General features: G+C 55.7%; 1 protein-coding gene across 5 annotated transcripts in view; it reads right to left on the reverse strand.

Moving 5' to 3' along the window:
* Positions 1 to 599: 599 nt before the first annotated feature.
* TAF4 (TATA-box binding protein associated factor 4) overlaps positions 600 to 19,564 on the reverse strand; it is an 82,827-nt gene continuing 63,862 nt past the window's right edge. For 2 of the 5 annotated variants that reach the window (XM_022597399.3, XM_089897135.1), the window contains one exon: positions 11,704 to 13,190. In XM_022597399.3, the coding sequence (XP_022453107.1) occupies positions 13,023 to 13,190 (168 nt within the window). In that variant the 3' untranslated portion in view covers positions 11,704 to 13,022. Of the gene's footprint in view, positions 693 to 11,375; positions 11,681 to 11,703; positions 13,191 to 13,462; positions 15,607 to 19,564 lie in introns of those variants that run through there. The other 3 variants (XR_016387959.1, XR_016387958.1, XM_089897136.1) reach the window with 3 other exon arrangements.

A 19,564-nucleotide genomic window follows, 5' to 3' on the forward strand; every position in this document is an offset into this window, starting at 1 on the left:
AAGGCGGGCGGGGCAGTGCAGGAGCACAAGCGGGGTCTCCCCGACCCTCCAAACTGCAGCTTTAAGCGGCCTCCTCAGAGAGGGACGGGGCTCGTCCGGTCCCTGGGTGCATGGGTGGGAGCAGAGTAAGTGGTCCAGTCAGCCCCCTTCGGCAGCAGGACTGAGGCCCGGAGGCTCCCAGAGGGGCCCGCCCCGGAACGAGAGGACCTGAAGACCACCCCACGCTCCCCGACACCTGCTGCCCCAGCCAGCGGCCTCCCCCGCGGGGGCCTAGGCGGCAGTAACCTCGTCCTGACTCAGGCCCTCAGGGGTTGTATCAGATTCGGGGCGCTCTGCAGGCTGAGGGCCTCGTGAGCACTGCCTCATCTGGACAGCATTAGGCCTCAGAAAACAAGGACCCTCAAGGTTGACACTGAAAGCACAAAGCCCAGGACACACGCTGAAGAGCCAAAGGAGTGGGGTGTGGCCAGACCCTGAGCCTGACAGACCACTCTCCGCCCTCCCAACCCACGTGCCCCATCACATCCCCCAAATGCCCACCAATCCCGTCCCCAACCCACCCCTACACTCACGCTCACTCAGACTCCGGTCCTGACTCACACTTAGGTGGAGGGTGCTGACCGTGGTGCTGAACTCCAGCCGCCGGGCCCCGCTCCGGTGTGGCCTCAGGACGTGCCCACAGGGACTTCTGCCTGTTTAGGAAAAATCACCTGCTTGGAAATTTACCTCAAAGGCAAGAAGGGGGACAGAGAGGGGTGAGGTCTGGCCCCGCTGAGCCCCTGCCACAGGGACATTACTTCTCCAGGCCCTGCCCTGCTGGGCCGGGCAGTGGGAAGGGCGCCCGGGCAGCCGGGGCTCCACGTGAGCAGCAACCCCCCTGCAAAGCCCGGGAGACCCTCGTGGCCCTGAACCCTCAGACTTCTCCGTAAGGAAAGCCCCCCCTGCCCACCCTGCGGTCCTCTCTGTCCTTCCTCCTTGTCTGATTCCTTGAACAACTTCATTATTTACGTCCACGTGTCTTACCCCAAGTTCTTCCTCTGGCCTGTCTATACATCGTAACAGGCAGTGGCCTCCCTGGATGTCCCCACTATGTTCCCAGCGTCCAGGGTGGCCTGGCCAGGAGGAGCTCACGTCCCAGCTGTCAAGACATGCTAACCAGGGCATCCTTGGTGGCGCAGTGGTTGAGAATCTGCCTGCCGGTGCAGGGAACACGGGTTCGAGCCCTGGTCCGGGAAGATCCCGCACGTGGCAGAGCAACTAAGCCCGTGCGCCACAACTACTGAGCCTGCGCTCTAGAGCCCGTGAGCCACAACTACTGAAGCCCGCGCACCTAGAGCCCGCGCTCCGCAGCAAGAGGAGCCACTGCGATGAGAGGCCCGCTCGCTGCAACTGGGGAGAGCTGACTCACAGCAGCGAAGACCCAACACAGCCAAAAGTAGAATAAATACATTTACAAAAAAAAAAAAAAAGACATGCTAACCAGGCCCCTGGCCTTCCTGGGCCAGCAGCGAGTGCGTAGCCAGAGCCTGGCCAGAGTCAAGACCCGGCTCTGAGTCCAGCTCCGCTCCTCCTGGAGCTCCTGACCTTGGACAAGTACCCTAAAGGTCTCCGGGCCAACACCACCTGCCCGGTGGGTGGTTGGGAAGATGAACTGAGATGGGCTACAGTCCAAGTGCCCAGGAGCACATTAGCGTGGCCCCGGGGTGTGCGGGCACCCAGGGGATCCACAGTACATGGCCAGCGCCCCAGGGACATGCGCTGTGGTCAGCAAGCATGCAGTGTGTATGCACGGGGTGGGGGGGGGGTGGTGTTTGTTCACAGAACGCACACCATCCCCATTCACCATACACCCGGGCAGCTGGTGGGCACTTCGCTCCGGTCCCATTGGCTGAGACCTCTGCCCACTGCTGAACACTGAGGAATGACTCGGGGTGACTTAGGGAGGGGGGCAAAGAAACTTCCAGAAGCATGCCGGCCCGAGTGGCCAGGCAGGGGGTGGAGGGGGAGAGCACTCTGCACCTGGAGCCAGGAGTGGGTCTGTGCTTGCACCCTGGCCTTTTCCTTCCTTTTAAACTTCTGGAACGGTTGCCATGGAAACTCAGAGGCCGGTGGTCAGGAGTAGCTGAGGAGTCGGGCACCGGTCAGCTGGGCCTGCTGGGAGGGCCAGGTGGGACCAGTCACCCACCTCCCTCCCCAACCCTCCACCACCACCAGAAAGAAAACCTGGGGAACCTCCCTGGCCGTCCAGTGGTTAAGACTTCGCCTTCCAGTGCGGGGGGTGCGGATTCGATCCCTGGTCGTGGAGCTAAGACCCCACAGGCCTCACGGCCAAAAAACCAAAACATAAAACAGAAGCAATATTGTAACAAATTCAATAAAGACTTTAAAAAAAAAAAAGTCCACATCCAGAAAAACAAAACACCTTAAAAAAAGAAAGAAAGAAAACCTGGGTTCAGGGCCTCTCTTGGGAAGCTGCAGGATTTCCCTCTGGGCTGGCAGTCAGGGCTACAGACGTGGAGGAATCCGTGCGAGGATGCTGGACGTGAAGGGCCAGTGACCACGCCTGGAAGAATCTGACGGGTCTTTGCGCCCTCACGGGCACGTGCCCTCCGCAGGACGGCGGGCGCCAACCCCTGCACCCCCACCTCATCCTCCGTTAGCAGGATGGGGTGACCCCGGGCGGCTGGTCAGCTACAAGTGGTGGACAGGGATGGGCCAGGCCACTTCAGGGCCTGAGGATGCTCATCTCTGCACGTGTGTCTGCTTTTTGCCTGCTCTGTCAGGCCAGCCTAGGACTCTCCACAGTGGAACCCAGGCGGCCCATGGGAAGAGCCTTTGTAGGGTCCCAGGGCCTTTCTTTTATATCTTCTGTCTGGCGGTGTGGGTGATGAAATAAAAATTCATATTTTAAGGCAAGCGAGAAAAACTCATACATTTTTTTCTCTGCCCTTTGGCCTCCTCCCTCCCCTCCGGGGTGCATTATGCATTAACCAGACCTCCCCAACAGCAGAAATACCTGCGCAGCCATAAAGATCAATTTTTCTTCTTCTGGTACCAGCCACGTAATTCCCTAAAAGATAACATTCCTTTCTTAGTCCCGTCAGGGGGCCTCAATGAGCCACCACTCGTCCTGTACGCGCAGACGTCTTTGGTGGACTTCACGGACAAGGCCACGATATCATTTCCCTTAAAGATAATGACTGGCGCAGAACAGACTGATCAGACGACCTGGGGAGATACTGGGCTGCACCTAATGGAAGCTCTCGGCTTAAATACTCACTTATGGCCTTGTTAACGTCACTGCCCATTCTACCCGATTATTGGTTTTTGCGTTACCAAACGTGTGACTGAACCTCTGATAAAATTAATGGCTAGCGGACTTGAAACCACTGACCAAATACACAGTTGTATAAGATCAATGATTGTAATAGTGTAGCTCTGGATGTGAGACAAAGCGACAAGAGGGAACTGTTTCCTGGACCATGACAGACTGTGAGACAGGCGGCCAGAGGCTTGGGCTATTGTTAACAGGGCCTGGTCCAGGAACAGCCCATTGAATGGCCCATCCATGGCATCCTCACCTGACCAGGGAATGAGCATTCCTAGCGCCATGGGACAAATTGGTCATGAAATGCCTCCCAAACCTGGGTAGAAATTAAGACCGAAAGGGAGGGGATTGTACACAAAGACCGCTGCCCGCCATCCAGCTCTACAAGAATCAAGTCAGCCACTGGAGTCGCTGACCTAACAGCACATCCGGAAAGGAACTCAGAGCGGAGATCAAGGCGGAACTGGCCCTCAGGAAATACTTTCAGGAGAAAATTTTATGAGGCCCGTTTCTTGCCTCTTCCCATACTTAGAAAAGCACTAAAACCATTAGCTAAGAGATCTGTTCCTGGAGAACAGCAGTGACCTTCTACCAAACTGTGTGCTTGGGTGCATGTACACCATCGTCAAAATCACATGTACGTGTGCTGACCTCCCCCCTCACCTCTTCCCAACAGTCCTCAGAGCCCCCTGAGAGGCTGTCTGTCTCCTGGGTTATAACCCTCGGGCCGGCACCAATGAAAATGTCCATTTCTTAGACTGACTACTGATCGGCCTTTTCATCCACACGGAGGCGCGCCCATGCTTTTTAATAACATTTCGGTAGCTTTTCTGGAGCCTTCTGGATGCACGGACTCGTCGCCCACTCCCGCCAGGCCTGGGGGGCCAGGTGCACAGCTGCCCCGCGGGGGCAATCAGCTTAGTAACAGAGCCTCTGGTCCCTAAACCTGGGGGCGCCAGCCAGGTTTTCGCCCCTCCTCCCGGGAGGTGAACTGCGGCGCGAGGCGTCTCACCGCCAAGGACCTGAGAAGCGCGCGCCCCGGCGACTCTCCGCTGGTGCCCCCACCCGCGTGCACCGCTGCCCCGCCGGCTCAAGCGCCCCGCCCCCCCGCCGTGGGTCACGTGCGCCTCCCCCCTCGCTGCCCCATCCCCACCCCACCTGCCCTCCACCCCGTGCGCCCCGCTCCCGCGAGCCGGTGGGGCGTCCTGGTCCCGCGGCCCCACACCGCCACCTGGCGGCCCGGCCTGGGATGCGCGGAAGTGGTCCCCGCGTGGCCCCCAGGACGCACCGGGCTCCGCAGGGCGGTGGCCTCGGGCGAGCCCATTCCCATTCTCCCTCCGGCCTGCTTCCTCGCCCCGCTGGTCCTGGCCTCTGGCACAGACCCGCCGCTGCATTGGGACGGGTCCCTGAGAGCGCCCCGGAGACCCCACGCCCGCTGGTGAATTAGCATCTCTGGTTCCTCTGCCCAGGGGGCTGCAGTTAGGGCTCTTAGGTTAACCCCACTTCAGAGCTGAGGACACTGAGGCCCAGAGGGTGAAATGCTTTCTGCATCCAGAGGCGGGGGTGTGAGCCCCGACTTCGCGCTGGCGGGTCAGGGGGCCCCGGGCCGGCCCTGCCAGGAACCCAGCAAGGCCTGGAAACCCCACCCCTTCTTCTGGTGCCCAAATGAGAAGCCTCAGTCCGAGGATGTCACCACCCCCTCAACCTACTTCTCCGAATGTCTCCCTTCTTCCAGAAATCCCTGACATGCCCTCACCCTGAGTTTGCAGAGGCCCCCTCCCAGGGGACGGCCCCTCCCCTCCGCTCTGGTGTGGGTCCTTGGCCCAGCCAGGCTTGGGGGCTACACCAGGCTTCCTCGCTGAGTCTGCCCTGGGAGGGGAGGGGAGGGACCGTGAGGGTGGGAGTACTCGGACAGGTTCTTTCCAGGGTGTAGTCTGCAATGTTGGGGGGTCTTCGGTCCTTCCTCAAACTCCTGGGAGCCAGTTCTCAGGGCTGGGCTGGATGTGCAGGCCTGGTTGAATTGACAAGTGAAATTCTTGTCACCACCCTGCCCCAGCACGTCCAAAAATGGCTCAGTGCTGGCCTTCAGGCACGGCTGGATCCAAGTGCTCCAAGAACACCACTCTTTCGTGTTCTGTATTGACCTCACTTTCAGCCAAGCTCTCGAGAAGCAGCAGTCTAGGTGGCCCTAGGCAGAAAAGCTGACCTCCCACCAGCCCCGAACATGTACAGCTCCTTTCTGTGGAGTGCCTGCATCCCTCCCCTCCCCTCCTGCGCCCAGTCCCCCCACTCCTTGCACCCTCTCTCTTCCTTAGCATGCCCCACCCTGCCACCACTGCTGCAGCGGCCATCACCGCCCATCCCCCAGGAGTATAAATGTGCTCCAGCATCTCCCGTCTTTCAGCAGGCCTCCTTCCACCTCCCCTCCCCACACAGCCTCTCCCAAGGTTACATGCGGTCTGATCCCCATGCCTCCCCATGCCCATCCCCTCTCCCCACTCGCTCCCCACTCAGCACAATCCCAACTGCAGGCCCCCCTGGCTTCCTTGGGCAGCTGCTCACCCCTCTCTGGCACCCCTTGTCCCCAGCCTGATGATTAACCTTGTCCTGGCCCCGAACCCTTCACATGGCACCCCAAGGACTCTGCAGCCAAACTTTGCCACACACCCCCTGCCCTGGACGACACTTGCAGACGCTGTGGGAACTGCGGGTCCCCCACCCCTCATCTGTCCAGCGCCAGGACGTGTCCACCTCCCTCCCAGCCACTGCCTCCTACACCTTCCTCCTGGCCACATCCCATCCAAGCCAGTCCCCACCTAGAAACACAGCTTCATTTTTTATCCATATTCCCTTCTTTCTGCGCTTTACCGAGATACTGCGGATGCACGGTAAACTGCCCATACTTCCGGCGTGCCATCTGAAACGTTCCGACACTTGCACGCACCACCACAATCAAGGTGACAAACATCCCAGGACCCCAAAGGTTCCTCGCACCCTTTGCAGGACTCCCCCACCCCCCAGGCCACCCCAACGCTCCACACAAAGGAAACCCCACGGGGCCCTCTGGCCAGGCTGCGTTCCCTCATCATCACCCCCATCACCCCGAGACTCATTGTGGCACCGAGCGGCCCCTCCCTGTAGGAACAGGCCAACATATCCCTTCACCTGTAGAGGGACAGTTCGGGTTCCTCCAGTTTTTACCCATTTGAGATAAAGCCGCTATGAAAACTCGTGTACAATCTTTGCACAGACGGCTCTTCCATTTCTCTTGGGTGAGAGCCCAGGAGTGCGTTGGCAGGGTGTGGGAGTGGACGTGGTCCTAACACACATCTCACTTCTGAAGAAATTGCCCAGGGCCGTGCATCCTGCAGCCCCGCGGCTCCCGGGCCCTCATCCTCCCGGCACTTGGCATAGCCAGTCTTTTCCCGAGGGTGTGCTGCTAGCATCTCACTGTGCTTTTAATTTCCAAACAAGCAAAGTGTGCTTGCCTTTCTCCCCAGCTGCACCAGCAGGAGAAGCCCTGTCCCCCCCAACACACACACACACACACACACCCCTCTGTCCAGGCCGCGGCCTCCGCTACGCCCTGCCACCCGGTGGGCTCCTGGCCACCTCTTCCAGCCCAAGTCCGACCCCCTCTGCGACGGCGCCTGGCCCTCTTGCTGCCACTTGCTGAACAAATACATTTTAGAAAAGCGATAGATCTGTGCAGGCCTGTTCCCCTCAGAAACAGAGAGAGTCTGGCAGTTAGGACTTAAAGCCTGATGCAACCGCCTCGAGAGGCAGCTAAATTTGTAAGGAGGAATGTGACTTGTTTCCCTTGCGAGTCTCCGAAGGAAACAGGACACGTCCCCTTGGGCTGGTCCTTCCTGGGCCAGGTGACCCAGGCGAGGCCAGAACGATCTGGAGGACAGAGAGGCTGCCAGCCTGTCGCTGTGGAAGGGGAGCTCGGAAAGGCTGCTTATGGCCTGGGGCTAAGAGCATACCTCCACCGTGAGAGCATGCACTGGTTGAGCACTTGCTGTATGCAAGGCATGAAGGCTAAGCAGGACTCAAAGGGGTCCCAAGGCTGCTCAGATCGACAGAACACGAGACCAGAACAGCTGCCTTGTGGCCTCGGATACCGGGGCGGGCAGGGCTGAGGGATGCTGGGTGGACTGTTGTTTCTTTTAGATGAAGTTTTTTTGTTTTTTAATTTTTTTTTAATGCTTTATTTGTTCAGCTGTAATAAGTCATTTTAAGACCTCTGTGTTCTCAGATATGTTTTCTTTCTTTCCCTTTCTTCTCTCTCTCTCTCTCTCTTTAGGCTACACTGGGTCTTCGTTGCTGCGCACAGGCTCCCTCTAGTAGTGGTGAGCGGGGGCTACTCTTTGTTGCAGTGCGCGGGCTTCTCATTGCGGTGGCTTCTCTTGTTGCAGAGCATGGGCTCTAGGTGCACGGGCTTTGGTAGTTGTGGCACGCAGGCTCAGTAGTTGTGGCTCGTGGGCTCCAGAGCGCAGGCTCAGCAGTTGTGGCGCACGGGCTTAGTTGCTCCGCGGCATGTGGGATCTTCCCGGACCAGGGCTCGAACCCGCGTCCCCTGCACTGGCAGGTGGATTCTTAACCACTGCGCCACCAGCAAAGTCCTCTTTTCGATAAAAGTTTACACTTGGAGACCACGGTTGTGACAGAAGGGAAAACAAGTGAACTGTGGATAATCACAAGATTTGCCTTGATAACAGCATTCCCAGAAGATCACAAGCTGTCTCCTACTTAGCACACCTATCCCGAGACACTCGCGTGCCTTCCCGCGTGGCACCACGTCACCTGCCCAGGTGGAGCCGAGGCCCCACCCAGGGGGTCCGACGCTCAGCTCTGGAGTCTTTCCCCCACGCTCTCCTGAGGTACACTTCACACGTGCTAAAACACACAGATCTTAACCTGTCAGCCTAACCTTTCACACGTGTTCACACCCACGTGACCACTGCCCGGATCCCGACGGCACTTCCATCAGCCCAGAGGGCCCGGGGCCCCTCCAGCCTGGGGAACGCGCTCGGACGCCCGTCACAGCTGGGAGTTCTGCCCGTTCTCGAGCTACAGGCCAACGAACAGGGTCGGGTGAGCGGGGGCTTCCGCGGCGGGCTTCTCCCAGCGTAATTCTCAGGAAACTCGTGGGTACGTTACTGACCGCATCATCAGTGCGCTCCGCTTACTCCCGGGGAGTATTTCACTGAATAAATACCCTCTGGTTTGCCTGCACTCACCTTCCGACGGACACGCGGGCCGTCCCCATTTTACCCCATCAACGAGCAGAGCCTCAGTGAGCATCCTCGCAAGGTGTCTCCGGAGGACAAGGCACCCACTTCCCTGAGTAGACGCAGAGGGGTGCGACTGCGGGCTCACGCATGTTTACGTTACCAGGCGTGACACGGTTTCCCGAGTGGTTCCGCCACGTTACACACTGACAGCCTGTGGGAAGCTCCACCCACACACAACACCGTCAACCTTTACCATCTGAGCCAACGTGGGTGAGTGGTGGAATCTCACCGTGGTTTTGTGTTTCTCCGATGACCCGTAACGACGAGCACCTTTTCATTTGCCTGTTGGCTCACGGGCAGACCTTCCATGAAGTACCTGTTCAAGGGTCTCGCACGTTCTTTACCAAGCTGTCTTCTGACTGCTGAGCTGTGGAATTCTTTGTATATTCTGGACAGAGGTCCTTTGCCGGGCGTATACTTTGCAAATATTTTCTGGAAGTCTCTGGCTTGCCCTCTCACTGTCACAAGAGCATCTTTCGATGAGAGAAAGTTTGTAACTTTAAAGTCCAATTTTCCAATGTTTTCTCTGTGGTTTGTGCCTTCTATGCCCTTAGAAATCCCTGCCCACTCCCACGTCATGACGATCTCCGACGTTTTCTCCCAGAAGCTTTGCAGTTTTAGCCCCCGTTTTCAGGCCTGTGATCCATCTCGAAGTGATACCTGTGGTGTGAGGGCTCACGTTCCCCCCACCCACCCATAGGGCATCTGGTCACACCAGCGAAAACCTAGTGACCATAACGTATGGATCCCCTTCTGGACTCTCTATTTTGTTCATGGATCCTGTCTGTCTTTACGCCAATACCATGCTGTCCCAATTATTGCAGCTCTACAGGAAGTCATGAAATCTGGGGTGGAAATACTTCAATTTTGTTCTAGATTGTCTTGGCTATTCTAAGTCCTCTGCAGATTCATGTGAGTTTCTAGAATCACATTGTCAGTTTCTATGAAAATTGCTGGGATTCTAACCGGGACAGCATTGAATCAGTTGGGAGAGAACCGCTATCTTCACAATACTGGGTCCCCTCCGTGGGTACAGCGAAGTTTCTCCCTTTAGGTCTCCTTTCCTCTCATTTCAGTGTAACGATCTCAGACATCTTTAACTGTATGTATTCCCACGTATCCCAATGTTCCTGGTGGTGGTGTTAATGCCACTTTTCTAGCTTTTTGCTGCTGGCTAAGGGATTACGCTTGATTCTGGATCCTGACCTCACACCCCGAAATCTTACAAAACGCACAAGCACCGGAACCGTTTCAGCGCCGTGCGCATGGATTCTTTTGGGATTTCTGTGCACTCGACTGCATTGCCTCAGGGTCCTGCCCTCACCTTCAGTCCTCATTTCTCTCTCGCGCCTTTCTGCCCGACTGGGACTGCAGTTCCCTGGGGAATGGACGTGGTGAAAGCAGACGTCCTTGTCGTGGCCCTGGCCCATCCCCACAGCGCTCTACCCCAAGCCCACAGAGGTACGCGAATCGGACTTCGGACAACTGGTAAGGTGGTGTGCTGAAACGCTGAACAGCACCCGGTGCCCACAGGAGGGAGAAATAACGGATAAAGGCGCCTCGAGGCTGCTGGCCACGCTTCTGCCAGGGATCAATCCCCGGCGAGCGTCAGTCTGTGCCTCGGCGAGGCCCCTGGCAGAACGACTGGGCCCAGGAGGACGTGCAGAGAAGCCGGAACTAAAGCTACTGCACCTGCAGAAACCCAGGCGCTGCCGCCCGTTACTGACTGACCTAGTTTATTTCAGGCCAAGAACTTAGTGAAAGCAAAGTATTAGTCGTGACAGAAAGTCCAAGCATGACCTAATTAATCAACCGCCTTGGGCGTTTTCATGCAGGGGGAAGACTGGAAGTCGTGCCCCTGGTACTCCCTGCTCAGGCTCTGAAAATTCAGATTTAGTTTCTTTCATCATCCAAAATCACAGGCGTTACAGGTTGAACTGCAATCCCCCCCTCCCTTAAAAAAAAAAAAAAAAAAAAAAGCTTATGCCGGGGTTGTGTGGCGGTCCTAACACTCCAGGACCTCAGAACATGACCTTATTTGGACACAGGGTCTTCACAGAGGTCATCAAGTTCAAATGAGGTCACTAGGACGGGCCCTCATCCAAACGACTGGTATCCTGTGAAAAGGAGAAACTCAGACACAAAGACAGATGCACACACGGCGCAAACACCACGGAAAGGTGAAGGGGCGACGCTTCTACGCCCCAAGGAACATCCAAGATGCCCGCGACCACCAGAAGCCGGGGGACCAGGGCACATCCTCCACCACTGCACTCAGAACCAACATGGCCCACACACCTGGGTCTCGACTTCAGCCTCCAGAACGGAGACGACCAAAACCTGTGGTCTCAGCCACCCGGTCCATGGTGCTCTGTCACAGCAGCCCCAGGCAACTGACGCAACAGGTACCAGAATGAGACCGTAACTCGTAAATAAGCCCACGGATCATGGGAGATCCAGCAAACTCGTCAAAATTAACGTGAAAGCTAGATGCCGAAAACCATCACGCCAGGGACAGGGTCTGTGGCTCTTGAGAGGCCGAGCGCTGGTGGGGACTTAGGCGGCTAAGCCTCTGAAAGGGGGGCCCCTCGGGAGCTATGGTTCATCAAGGCCAACCTGTCATGCTCACCGCCAGACGGGGCGGGGCCTCGGGAGACCCCGCCCTCCCCATCCAGGGGGTGGGTCCACATCAGGACTGGGGCTGCCCTCCCCCCCCCCCGACCCCGGATCTCCCCCACTCCTCGCCTTACCTTCCCTCTCCCAGGGGTGCCCCTGTGCCTCTGCACGGACGGGAGCCCGGCGTCCACGCTGCGCAAGTCCATCTGTGTCCGACGTGGGGAGCCCCAGGCTGAGGGCAAGGCCTGAGCTCGGCTTCCGGGCCCTCGGACGTGACCCACCAGGTCCTACTCTGGAGCACGCAGGTCCTGTCCTTGGAAGTGAGGCTATTTCTACCAGATTCGCTGGGTTTTAGACACTGATTCTAACAAGGAGCTCATAAATACACCTCAGCGGAACCAGAGCTGAGTCTCTGGCAGCAGAATCTACAACTGGAAAACTGGGAAAAATAGGCAAAACAAATACAGATAAATTTGTTTTTAATAAAGGAGTTAATTTTCTTTCAATCCTATATAAAACAATAGCAATTAAAAACTTCATTTCTGAAAGTAAAATATTTACATATGAACAAGTAACTGTGCAAAATTTACATGAAAAAATGGAAAGACAGGGATTTCCTAAAAGACAAAATAAAAGGTGTAACAGTTTTCAGGCGTTGGTAAAAAATACTGATCAGCATTCAGTTCACACGCGCGAATAAAGTCTAACGTGAGAATCCACACGGAGAAAGCCGAAGTATTTACAGTCATAAAAGTACTATCAATAGACAATTTAATACAATAACCTCTGAAAATATAAAGAACCAATTAGTATATTTGTAATAAAAAAATAGGTACAAAGAAGGGGCTTTTGCTCTGGACGTCTGTAAAGCGAGTCCACAGCTTGCATACAGCCTCTTAGCAAAATAATTATAGCTACATAGCCGTCCTCACGTTGTGTGCCAAAGGTTATGTACAATTACTGACAAAATACACCAACCAGTTTTCAACACTTGATTCACACTGAGAAACACTCTTCTGATGATTCTTCTCAACTCTGGTTTTATTTCATCTAAGTTTTTTCACTTTTAGCTAAAAAACAGTGCAAGTAAAATAGATTTATGCTGAAAAGGTTTTCATTTCTTTTAACTTTACAGCTTTACAAACGATAGCAAATAAAATGCATTTGTACAGATGCTGACCCCACACATTCAGAAGGAGCCGCGTCGCCGGGCCCCACGAAGCAGAAAGGGAGGAGCCCCAGGCGCAGGCAGGCGGTGAGCTGCCTGCTCCCTGAGGGTCCTGAATGGAGGGCCGGGGACGGGAGGGAGATAAATAGTCTAAAAAAATCAGTTTGCTTTGCCAACTGACTAGTACAAAAATAAAATAAATGAAATGAGGTCATCGGCTGTAGACACACACCTCCGCAGTAAGTTGGGCTGAACTAAACCAAATGCACAAACGATGTAGAAACCGCTATGAGGTGACAGAGGGCAGCTACTTATTTGCTAAACGATTCCATCAGTTTTTATATATGGCTTGTTTGGCAAGAAGGCCACTCGATCAAAGATGAGTTAAGATTTAATTGTCCTGTAAGAGTACCCGCGGGCCTCTCGTTCTCTGTTACAGAAACGTGTTTTCCTTCATACTGAAGAGTTGACTTAGAAACAGGAATATAAAACTGTTCCATTGTAAAGAGGTGGCTGCTTTTAAACAATATCCCATTTGCTTGTTACAAAAAGGCGTCATCTGCAAATATAGAAAAAGTCCCCAGGCGTCTCCGGCTAAGAGGCCGCGTCCGTGCTACTTAAGGAATGCTTTGTAGAGCAACAGTGAATGGCTTGTCTCACGTTCATTTTCTAAACAAAATATGAGGTCCCTGAGGTTGACCCGCGTGATCCTTTGTCGCGTGAACTGTCTGGGGGTTCCGACGCCGGAACTGCCTGGGACCGCTGAGCCTGGGCCCGAGCCCTGGTGACGAGAAAGGAGAAGACAGCCGAGTTAGTGGTGCGCAGAGGTGGGCAGGGCCCTCGGCGCTGGAAGGAAGGGGCAGGGCCAGGTGCCGCCCCAGGACCAACTCACGTTTCCCTACAGGTGTCCCAAGAAACCCTGGCTCTGGAGGAAGCCAGGCCTACTGCTGGAGCTGAAGTGCTTTACGAGTCCCTAACGGGGAGGGGTGAGAGCAGGGGGCACGCCGACCCTCCAGGACTGGTGCTGTCAGGCACGCGCTCGAGAACACTAACCCCGAGATTCCCCCCAGAGCTCAGACTCTGGCCCCTGGGGCACGAGGAAGGAAAAGGTGGCGGCTCCTGCCCCAAGGGGACGGCAGAACAGCTCCAGGGCTTGTGGCTGGCGTCCCCGACCTCCAGGCGTCCAGGGACTCAGGTGTGCTGATGCTGTGCCCGCGGCGGCCGTGGCATCCCCGCTTCGCTGGCAAAGGCACACTTCCCAAGGCCGCAAGGTCTAGACTCCTGGGCTGGGCGGGCTGGCGGTGGTCGGCTGGCTGCGCCGAGGGCTCCACAGTCACCACGTCGTCCATGGCCTGGAGGGGGCTCCCTGCTTCCCCGGGCTGACAGCGGCGGTTCGGCCGGCCTGTACCGCTCGGCGCCCAGCCTGGTCGGCCCGCGGGGGATCCGGGTGACGGCTGGGGCTCTGATGCCTGCCTGCTTGGCACAGGCGGGTTTCCGGGCGCTCTCCTGCCGCGTCGCCTCCCCTCAGCAGCAGCGTCCCGTGGTTTCAGCACGTCACCACCTCCAACCGACACTCGCAGGCATGAACCACGCAACTCCCAATCGGACAGTCCTCGTTTTTCCACTCGGAATGAACACTGAGTGTCTGTATTCTGATGGTTAAAGTCGCTCTTGTATATTTGAAGCGCAAACCTTACAGTGCTATTTTTACAGCGTTTTCTCGAAGTTTAAGGTGGGAGCGATGAGCCCTATGATGCTGGAGGAAGCGGCAGCACAGCAAGCAGCCAGCAGGTGGCAGGTGAGGCTGGTCCCTCCTGGGCACTCAGGGCAGCTCAGGGCACGCACGCCCTTCTTCCACCTTCCACCGTTAACCGCGTGTTCTTTACGCCCCCTTCAGACACCCTTAAACCACCGGGGTCCCTCCTCCAGGCCGGTCCTCTGGTGACACTTTTCCGTGTTTGAACAACTATTTAGGTTTTCTTGGCAGCTTCCCCTGAGTCTCCATAACAGCCCTAAAGGAGCATTTTGTGAACAAGACAAACCGCCCCTGAAAAGGGGGTGATGAAAGCACACAGTTTAGAGGAGCCAGGAGGAAAACGGGGTTCCATCTCCGCAGCCGGAGAGCTGGCCTGCACCGGGGGCCCTGTGGGTGTGAAGCCTCTGCACCACGGGGGAGCCTGCAGGCCAAGCCGAGGCCAGTGCCTGGCCAGACGGCTGGGGCGGGGCCGGCGGGGCCGGCGGGGCCGTCAGGCAGGTGGGAGCTCCTCCCCGCCCGGGACAGACAGGGCGGCGCCAGACCTTGGGGCTCGTGGAGAGCAAAGCGCTCCCTCAACCACGGGCCAGGTGTCTTCTGTGACACTCGCTACAACTCTGGGCCACGTGTGATGTTCTTACTTTCAAAACAGTTCAACGGCCAAACCCAGCTGGGACAGGGGTGAGGGCTCCCTTCAGGCACAGCATTTAAAGCTGAAACTCAAGCAATCCCTGCAAGTAATATTTTAATGAGATCTTTTTCAGAAGTCAGCAGTGCTTCCAAACAAACCGGACAGGCAAGCGTTAGCACAGCCCACAGCCAGGGCTCCGGGGCCGGGACCACACCGGCCCCACTCCGCACGTCTCAGGCTCCAAAGGTCACGACGCTGCCATGCGTCACTGTTCTATGGACTTGAATAAGAAGCCTATGTGCTCAAAAGGCATCCTACTTGACAACTCAAATGACTTCTGATTTCATGGGGTGAGTGCCGTCCTTCGATCGTACTGCCCTTGGGGTGTCCTGGCCAGAGAAGGCGGTCACAGGAACCCAGCGCCCAGCCTGCGGGCGCAAGGACCGGTCCGGCCCAGAGCCCCATGTGGGAAGTCTGGGGAAGCGGCCCTCGGGCACGGCAGCTGAGCGACCAGCAGTGACCTCAGATGACAGAAAACTGCGGGGCAGGTGCCGGCGTCCACCTTCAACAACATTCACACTCCAGCAAAGAGGCTGATTCGGTGTGTTTTGTTTTGTATTTGCAGGCACTGGGGTTGAAACAAAGCGACCGTGGACACACGGTTTACATTCTCCCGGAGGCCAGCTTCCTCCCTGAAAGTGCTGTGTGACCATTCATCATGTCCTGTCACAGGACTGCTGAGAGGATTCATGAAAGGAGGCTGGTATCTCCTTTGAAGGCAATCTTTCCACTGTCAAAAACACCACAACCAACCTAACAGGCAACAAACACTCAAGGTGAAAACCAAATGGAAACAATCACCTCCGTCCCAACCCCACCTGGCTCGCGGGGTCACTTCGCTGGGGCCCCCAGGGCCGTGCACAACCAGCGGTGGCAGCCGGTGCAGCTTCAGACCTGCCGTGGCCACTCGCCCAGTCGGCGGAGAGCACCAGCCCCTCGGGGACTGTCTCGGGGGGACTCGCACCACGGGGGCCTCGTTGCCGCTCCCCCCAGAGCCCCCTCGACAACAGTGAGAGGTCTGTGCCCACGAGAGGGCACCTCTAACCCACGTGATGTCCCTGCGTCCCGGACGGCGAGTGACGAGGTCACGGCGCCAAGAGCACAGGCCCCCGGCCAGCTTGCTCTGCTCCGCTTCTGCCAGCGCAGTCCCCACACTTGTCCATGAAACGGAGCCCAGGCCCAGCACAGGCAGCTGAAGGGCGCTGTGAAAAGCGGCAGCGACGGAGCCCCTCGGGCACTCAGCTCAGAACAAGGGCCACTCGCAAGAGGCTGAAGACAAGCTCACCCCGGTACCTCCCATCGTCTCCCCAAGAACCGTCCAGAACAGGGAGGGAAACACAGACCTACGCGGGGCACGGCACCCGCACAACACGAGGATGGGGCCCGGACCCCACGCGGAACGATGCTCCTGGGCGGGGCCCACAGTGCCTCCACGAGGCCAAGCACCAGAGACAGAGCAGGGAGGGGGGGCTCCCGCCAGAGCGGGCCTGGGGGGCCTAAGAGCGCACAGCTTCTGAGATGAGTCCTTTGAAACTGGGCAGCGGCGGCAGGCAAAGAAGTAAGCGGGGGGAATGCAGGGGCCGGCAGGCACAGGGCCTCGCCTCCAGAGGACCCTCAGCCCTCCTCACCCTCGGACAGACACCTGCGAAGCCACCGGGCTCTGCAGAACTGTCAGCAGAGGGCACCGTCCAAGGGCGAATCTTGTAAACACCCCAACCATGAAAATGCACACGAGGAAGATACGCAGGTCCACAAAGAACCACTGCAAAAAATCAGAAGATGAAACTCCACATGTATCAGAGACAAAGTCAGTCTGGAAAAACAAGAAAACTGTAAGACAACGCTTTCAACAAAACAAAATATACTTAACATCTGAGGATATGAAAATCACCTTGAATCAAAACCTCAAAACTTAGCAGGAAAATGGATTGAAAACCAGAAAGAAATGAGAGTTGATTTGACACAAGAAAGCAATGAGAAAAAAAGACAAAAGTATCTCAGAAATTAATATAAACCGTAAGGTGCTCAGGGGAGAAAAGACTTGAATAAAAATGTAGTAAGAGGCAAAGAAGAAAGGCAGAAAAACAAGAGAATAAAAATGAGACAAAGAAAAGAAATTAAAGGGCCAGGGAAAAAAACAGGGGAAAAGGAAGCAACCAAAGGAGGACATGTACTCAGTCGTCAGAGCCCCGGAGAAGGAAGACAGACGTGCAGCAGAGGTTAACACTCAAACTATAATCCAAGGAAACATTCAAGAAACAGAAAACAAAACAAACCGACACACTGAAAGGGCATGTGGGCACCTGGGAAAGTTAACCCATAAAAATCAACTTCCACAAAGCCTCATAAAACTGTCAGCTTTCCAAGATAAAGAAAACGCCTCCAGGTAAAAAGAGAAAATAAACCATCAAGACGAGAGAATTAACCTGGCATCAGGCTTTCCCAAACCAACACAGAAAGCAATGCAACAGCACTGAAAAATCACTGAAAGCAAGTGTGAACCAACATTTTTATATCCAGCCTAACTGTCCTCCACACATCAAGGCCACAGAAAAACCGTTTCAACCTGCAAAACATCAGGGGACTCTGCACCTGAGCTTTGCGAAGGCTCAGCCACAGGCAGGGGTCGTCCCAACAAGGGAAGAGCGGGGAAACCTCAGAAAAACGCAGAAATAAGCATTTATAATATATAAACATGCAGCTGGTGCCACAGCAGAGGCGGGGAAGAGGCTGGGAGACGGCAAGCGCTGTGACAAGGCGGAAATGATGCAACAAAGCACGAAAGGGAAAGGGAAGGGGACACCACAGGCTCCGGATGCACTGTGGCCACCGGGGAGCCGAGGAGAAGGCTGACGCAAGCCGAACAGGAAACACACGTGAAAACCGGGGACTGAAGATGCCCAGAAACACTGACATACAAAAGTAACCACTAGAGCACAGTTATAAACCATCCTAAACACAAACAAAAATCTTAGTTAAGGAGCAAAGACTACACATCTCACCAAAAAACAGAGCAACTATAAAAAGTACACACCATCATAAAATACTGTGACCGAGTCAGAACCCACTTTGTCAGCTATATCAATACAGATGACGGGCCTAACTCACCCGTGACAGGAAAACGCTTTTCGACTGGACTCAGAAAACAAGACCCTGCCGTGTGCTCTACACAAGAGACATACCTAAAGGAAGGGCTACAAATCAAGCAGAATGGAGGTGTTCCAGGCTGATGCAAACAGGAGAGCAGGGGTAACGGCCCTGACTGAGGACAAAGGAGACATCAAGCCCACTGGGCAAAGGCTGACGCTTTTCAATGGTAAAAATCACGACTCACGTTGAACATGTAACACTTACGGATGTTTATGCACCAAATAACACAGCAACCCCCATACAAAGCAAAAACTGCAGGAGATGCAAGGAGATAAAGACAGAAACACAAGGACTTCCCTGGTGGCTCAGTGGTTAAGAATCCGCCTGCCAATGCAGGGGACACGGGTTCGATCCCTGGTCCAGGAAGATTCCACGTGCCGCGGAGCAACTAAGCCCGTGCGCCACAACTACCGAGCCTGCGCTCTAGAGCCTGCAAGCCACAACTGCTGAGCCCACGCACCTCAACTACTGAAGCCCACGTGCCCAGAGCCTGTGCTCCGCAACAAGAGAAACCACTGCAGTGAGAAGCCCACGCACCGCAACGAAGAGTAGCCCCCGCTCACCACAACTAGAGAAAGCCTGCGTGCAGCAACGAAGACCCAACGCATCCAAAGATAAATAAATAAATGAATTTATTTTTTAAAAAAAAGACAAAAACACACTAACAATGGAAAGCTCTGGGACACCACATCCATCCAGCACAAAACACATCACGTGGACAAAAATAAGCAAAGACACAGTGGGCGTAATCGGTAAGGTGCACCCCATATAAACCCAGCAAGCCCTACACCTGCCTAAGAATACGCCTTGTTCTCAAGCACCCACAGCACATTCACCGAAACTGAGCACCCCTGTTGCCCAACAGATCAGCAAAATGACAAACTGTGGCAACACACGCCAGGAGGCTGTGGGGAGACAGGCCCTTTCCCTCACCACCGGCGGGTGAGAACTGGCACGACCCTCCAGAGGGGAGCTTGGCAATTCCTAACGAAACTACCGACCCACTTACCTTCACCCCACAACACACACCCCCAAGAATACAATACCGTCCGTGCACAAGGGAGGGGGTCGCCCAAGACACGTGGGTGCGGAGAAGCACCCCGCTTGCTGTGAAGAATGGGGAGCATCGCCACGAAACGGCATGGAGTGCACTCCAGAACATGCGAAGTGAAAACGGCCCACTGCAGAAGGGCGCCGACATTATGCTTCCTCAAGAGAGAGGCGGAAATCGCAAAACACACGCTTGTGTCTGAGGGGGAGGAGACGGCACTGCTGGGTGCAGGCATTTGTACAGCTCTGGCTCTGAGAACCCCCAAAATAAACAACCAAACGAAAGCGGGGGGCGGGGGGGGGTGCCACACTGGAGGACAGACAGCAGAAGAGCCCAGCTGTGCCACTCGGAAGGACACAGCCTGCTGCGGGGCAGCAGGAAAGGGCTCATCTAGTAACTCTGCGGCGCTGAGGACACAGAACTCGGGGGCGCCGCAGGGCTACACACAGAAAGAACTGGGTAGACACATGCTACTCTGGACAGTCAGCCACTTCCTTCTCACAGGGCTTA

The sequence above is a fragment of the Delphinapterus leucas genome, chromosome 15 (assembly GCF_059928025.1).
Source record: "Delphinapterus leucas isolate spDelLeu-1000000601 "Yukka" chromosome 15, BTC_Dleu_Yukka2, whole genome shotgun sequence".
In the NCBI taxonomy this organism is placed as follows: domain Eukaryota; kingdom Metazoa; phylum Chordata; class Mammalia; order Artiodactyla; family Monodontidae; genus Delphinapterus; species Delphinapterus leucas.